The following is a 5,395-nucleotide window of genomic DNA, read 5'->3' on the forward strand; positions in this document are numbered from 1 at the left end:
TGAAGAGGAAGAATCTGGGTCAGCCATGGATTCGAGAAGAGACAGTCAATTACACACTTAGACACTCAAGATTTAGAGATGAAGAATGCAATTCAGGAGTCTGAAACTATGACCTTAAGAATTTAACTAAAATAAAAACAGTTAAAATCAGAGAAAACTTACGGAGGAAGTGGCGAGTCCGGAGAGAGGATATGGCCCTTTAAACATAACACTGTAGCGTCCGCTTGATAAAAGAGAAGGAAGATGAAGAGTCTTCTCATATTTAAATCATCACAACCAAAATTATTACTTTTACACACTCCTTTTCTTACCCACGTATATAATTATGTAATAATAATATAAGAATGAAAGAAGGAAGAGTAAATAAAAACACATACACATATCCAGTATAAACGTGACAAATCTCCCAGCTCATGATCTGAACGAGTCGCACATACACCCTATTAACCTTTTATTTTCTGTTTACTTCTTATTTGTTTTGCAGGTCATAAATAGGAACCGCAACAGCGAATCTAAAGATGTTGCAACAATATTCGTGGGGGACAAATGTTGAGTATCAGAATAGAAAAAGAAGTAAATATATTAGATAGGACTAGAGGATAGGAATTTTTAAATTAATAGCCCAATAAGGGCCCAATTGTAAGGGAAAAAGGCCCAATTGGGACTCCCTATAAATAGAGCATATTTGTCCTACTTGTAGGAGGTTGGAAAAATAAGTATCAATAAAGATGATTATTTCTCATATAAACATGACTCATATTTAGGATCATCAATATTATATTTTGTTAACATTATATAGTAAATGTTGCGTTAGTGTTTGTTTATGTTATCGTTTAGTTATCGTTGTTTAAGATGTTATTCTGGATGTTTGCTAATGAAATTATCAACTTATTAATGTTTGTGGTATCTTGAATTTGCAATTTATATTTCTGTTTGTGTTTTTAAGATTATAAAACACCAACAAGTAATTTCAATTATTTATCTTAAAATTCTCGTGTTTGCATTTGTGGTTCAACCTTTCCTCCAATACTTGGAGTGGCATGACTTGTTTACAGTAGTATAATGCGGTGACAAATTCTTGAAGTGCCTCTAATATTGTTTTGCACTTGGGATGTGGTTCAATATGCATACTGAAACAGGTGATGCAGCAGATAGAAGGTTAAGCACATTGATTTCATTTTTTTAAATATAGACGGATTGGAACTCCGATCCGTGATCAGGTAATTCTAATAAATTTAAATATGGATCGGCTTAAAAATTTCGACCAAAAATTTGATTCAGATCTAAATCCAATAAAATTAAATAAATTAAGATATGGATCAAGATCGATTCGATTCAAATTCGATTCATTTACGACTCTAACTGAGAGTGGAAAATATTTTTAAAATTTTTTCCTTGATATTTAGTGACTCGTGTTCATTTTGTTGATATTTTGAGCCTAATGAAGATGGGCCAAAAGTGTATGAAAATGTAGCCCAAATAATAAGTGATCCAGTTAACAATCTGGGTCAAGAATATTCGTTTGGAATTTTAGGGTTTATCAAGTTCTTGCTTGGTGTGCCATATATATATCTAAATATTTATTGGGTCTACTCGCTGTATTTTTCATATCATTTCAGCAGCAGCAGCAGCAGCAGCAGAGCAGTTATTTTTATTTATCAACAAGAAAGATGGAGCAGACCTTTATCATGATTAAGCCTGATGGTGTCCAGAGAGGCTTGGTTAGTTTTCTTTTATGCATTTCTTACTTGCTTTTTTTTTATTGGATTTCTATTGTTTTCGGTTGTTGGATTTGTGGGGTTTTGTTGTTTTTCTAGATCATACAAGATATCTGTGTATGTATATGTCTACATGTGTTTGTGTATTTTATTGGGTTTTTGTTTATTTTTATTTTTCAAGAATTTGTTTTGGTTTCTTAGAGCAGGGTTGTTGGATTCTTGGTACAAATCTATGATCTTGATGTTGTTTAAGTTGGGATTTTATATTAGATGGCAACTTTATATGGGATTTATTGATGAGTTGTAGCACTACTTTTATAATATTTTCGGCTCAACTGCTACTTTAATTAGTAATCAACTAATCATAAGAAAATGAAGAATTGAATACAAAACAGTATAGATCTTTACTTGAGTTGTGAATTTGTTGCTTGACATCTTAATTGAATTTAAGAAAATAATTAATAGGTAATCGTAAGATGTTGTAGATGTATGAGTTATGTTTAGTAGTAGTGTGGCTTATGTTTATTGTTATGGCACAGGTTGGTGAAATCATTAGCAGGTTTGAGAAGAAAGGTTTCTCTTTGAAAGGTACAATCTTTTAATTGTTTTAAGTTTCGTTTGTTCACATTTATCACCTAATAATTCATGTTATTTAACAAAGTAATTTTTGTATAGTTCTATGGGAAGGTCAAGGACATACTAGATGATTATCATTCTTATTGTTTGTTAGCTTTAACATGGTTGTTTCAACTACTTGATTTGATTGTTATGTGAAAACATAATTATGTGAAGATTTTATTAAGTAAAAGGAAACATAAAACATTATTACGACTCAACTAATCGATGTCCCAGTTTTGTAGATTAGCTAAATCCTGATGGTGTTGATTAGTGACATGAACCAGTATGGGAAATTAAATTCTTGCTCCTACAATAATATATGACCCCCACAAAAGTATTCCTTCTCTTAATATATCATAACATGTTGAATTTTTAAGAGGTTGTCATATCATGTCTGGATGAAATAACTAGTATAATTCATTACACATCCTAATATCTTGGTCTGGCTGTAACCGTTGTTTCTCCCTTTCATTAGCTTTTTTAGCACTTACGATTAGTTATATTTTTTAGCATCACTGTTCTCATGATATATTTGTTTATATATGTAAATGATTGGCATAAACTGTGTTTTCTGTTAGGTCTGAAGCTTATCACCGTGGATCAGTCTTTTGCTGAGAAGCACTATGCTGATCTTTCTGCAAAACCCTTTTTCCGTGGCTTGGTTGACTACATTGTCTCTGGCCCTGTGTGCGCAATGGTTTGGGAGGGTAAAAATGTAGTTACCACTGGACGAAAGATTATTGGCGCAACAAACCCTGCTGAGTCTGCTCCTGGCACCATCCGTGGTGATTTTGCTATTGACATTGGCAGGTAAAATCGGTTTAGACTGTTCCTATATTCTTATATTTGTTATATGTAATATGTCATATATGTATGTAGTTGTTTATAAATATATTTATCCTAGATCAGCATCTGCAAAATAAAAGCATGTCCTGTTGTAAAATTATGCTGATATAATCATTCTGGATGTGCAGGAATGTCATCCATGGTAGTGACGCAGTTGAGAGTGCAAGAAAAGAAATTGCTCTCTGGTTTCCCGAGGGCATTGCAGAATGGCAGAGCAGCCTTCACTCCTGGATCTATGAATGAAGTTGTTGGCTTTAACCTTTAAAAATATCAGTTGTGTTTTGTGATGTATTCTACCATTTGGGAAGATGCGTAATTTTGATTTTGATGACTTTTTAAGCAAACCTAATGTGTTGCCTATGCTGAGATTTATAGCTACAATGGTTGCCTTGCATCCTTGATGCCAAGGCATATATGGTATCTGTTTAATATTATTATCTCTTGGAGTTTGTCCTTTCCAATGTATATATATCTTGGACTTAGCTGCAGCCAACAAGGCATTCTGTTCATCTGATAATATATAATGTTTTCAGTAAATGGTTCTCTTGCAAAAACCTCCCCTTATTTTTCCCCCCAAAACTTATATAATGTTTGTAAATGGTTTTTTTTTCCCAAACTATCAAACCTCTTATTTTGCAAGGAGTTTAATTTAGTTGGAGATTTGCATGAGTATAATGATGTTATACTTGGCTGGAAAGATGAGAAATGAATTGCAATGCCTAGTCTAAGAATAAAATGAAATAATGTGGGATAGGTTCCTATTATTGAGTATCAAATTGCTTGGACGAATAGATTGGCGTGGTGTTTACCTTCAATAAAATTTGGAGAATGAAATGAGATATGTAAGAAAGATGTTTATAATTTGTTTTCATTCATTACATTTTTCTTCCACCATATGTTTTGTTTATAACTTTTCATTCAAATTACTCCCATGTTCCATTCAATTACAATGATAGTTAAGAAGTCGGGGTGCTGTTGATCGGAACGGGATTGCTATATGTTGGGTTCAGGCAATTCACAATCTATTTACCATGAGGTCTCTGTTTGGCATTGTAATATCCCGTAAGTGTTAGAATTAGATTAATAATAGAATAATAAAATAAAAAGTATTAAAAATAGATAAAGATTTGGATTTAAAATTGAATTAAACTAATGGGCCTAAAATTTGGATCAGATTCTAATATGGATAACTTATAGGTTAAGATATAGGGTTTTGTATCGTTATAAATACATCATATTTGTCTTTCTTGCTTTTTGTATTAAAATTCGTAGGGTTCTTCTCAGCAAAAATCAGCAGTCTTGTAAAATTCATTGAAAATTCATCGTAAGTCAGAATTCAGTGATCCTGGATTTTTCGGAAAGGTCTTTTCGTTCTCTACAACTTTCGTATTTTGTGTTTTCCAAGAAAACGTCATTTAGTGGGTCAAAAAGGCTATATTCAGATCTGGTCAGATTTTGAAGTAAGTTTTCGATCGATCTAACTAGTGTTTTCAAAATTGTGTGTTATGCATTTATATTTCATTATAAAAACACGGGCCAAGGGATGATATATTTGAGAGTATAATGTGTTAGAGTATATATATCATTGTGCATGCGTGGTGTGTCTCGATGATAATTTAAAATCTCTGATTTATGCCATGGTTTGTGAAAATATCGAATAAAAACTTAGGACCGCATTCACCGGAATGTAGTGAAAGTTTTCTGAAAATTTAGGACCGGTTATCACCCGGTTTTAGTGGTCGTGGCATGAATTATGGGTTTTAAATTATTTTTGTTTATGTATTATGTGTATTGTGTGTATCGAATAAGAATAAGAATATTAAAGTTTATCGAAAGTGTTTGTTTCGATATCTTATCGTATAGATTATCATATTTTGTTATATGTGTGTGTTACTTGGCCTACTAGTTGGATCGATTGGTTTCTTGTTGGGCTGTTTACCTCATTACTTACAATTTCAGGTTTCATCTAAGATTTAAGTTGGATAGCATTGGAATTCGAGGACCTTAGGTTTAGAGTGGTTTGACTTTTGGACTTCCACTTTAACTGCGCTTTCGTATCGTAATCTTTGTAATAGGTTTTTTGATCAAGAAATTGTATTTTATTTTAGTTTTGATTTAAAATTAATAGTCCGGAAGTGCGTGTCGTCACAGTTGGTATCAGAGCAGGCTATCCTTCAGAATGTTCCCTAGGATTCGTTCTTGTGGACCATAGT

At 32.6% G+C, this 5,395-nt stretch overlaps 1 protein-coding gene across 1 annotated transcript; it reads left to right on the forward strand.

The window, feature by feature from the left end:
- Positions 1-1,568: 1,568 nt before the first annotated feature.
- LOC141664016 (nucleoside diphosphate kinase 1) lies at positions 1,569-3,621 on the forward strand. Its single transcript, XM_074469878.1, has 4 exons — positions 1,569-1,721; positions 2,258-2,306; positions 2,915-3,146; positions 3,311-3,621. Exons 1-4 carry the CDS (start codon positions 1,671-1,673, stop codon positions 3,423-3,425), a joined length of 447 nt encoding a protein of 148 aa, XP_074325979.1. The 5' UTR covers positions 1,569-1,670; the 3' UTR covers positions 3,426-3,621.
- Positions 3,622-5,395: the final 1,774 nt, after the last annotated feature.

The sequence above is a fragment of the Apium graveolens genome, chromosome 1 (genome assembly GCF_009905375.1).
Source record: "Apium graveolens cultivar Ventura chromosome 1, ASM990537v1, whole genome shotgun sequence".
In the NCBI taxonomy this organism is placed as follows: Eukaryota; Viridiplantae; Streptophyta; class Magnoliopsida; order Apiales; family Apiaceae; genus Apium; species Apium graveolens.

What these genes read in the sequence shown, in the direction of transcription:
- LOC141664016 (XM_074469878.1), top strand. Translation starts at nt 1,671, where the DNA reads ATGGAGCAGACCTTTATCATGATTAAGCCTGATGGTGTCCAGAGAGGC. An exon ending in ATGGTGTCCAGAGAGGCTTG is followed by an intron (nt 1,722 to 2,257) that starts GTTAGTTTTCTT and finishes GTTATGGCACAG; the next exon opens with GTTGGTGAAATCATTAGCAG. An exon ending in TTTGCTATTGACATTGGCAG is followed by an intron (nt 3,147 to 3,310) that starts GTAAAATCGGTT and finishes CTGGATGTGCAG; the next exon opens with GAATGTCATCCATGGTAGTG.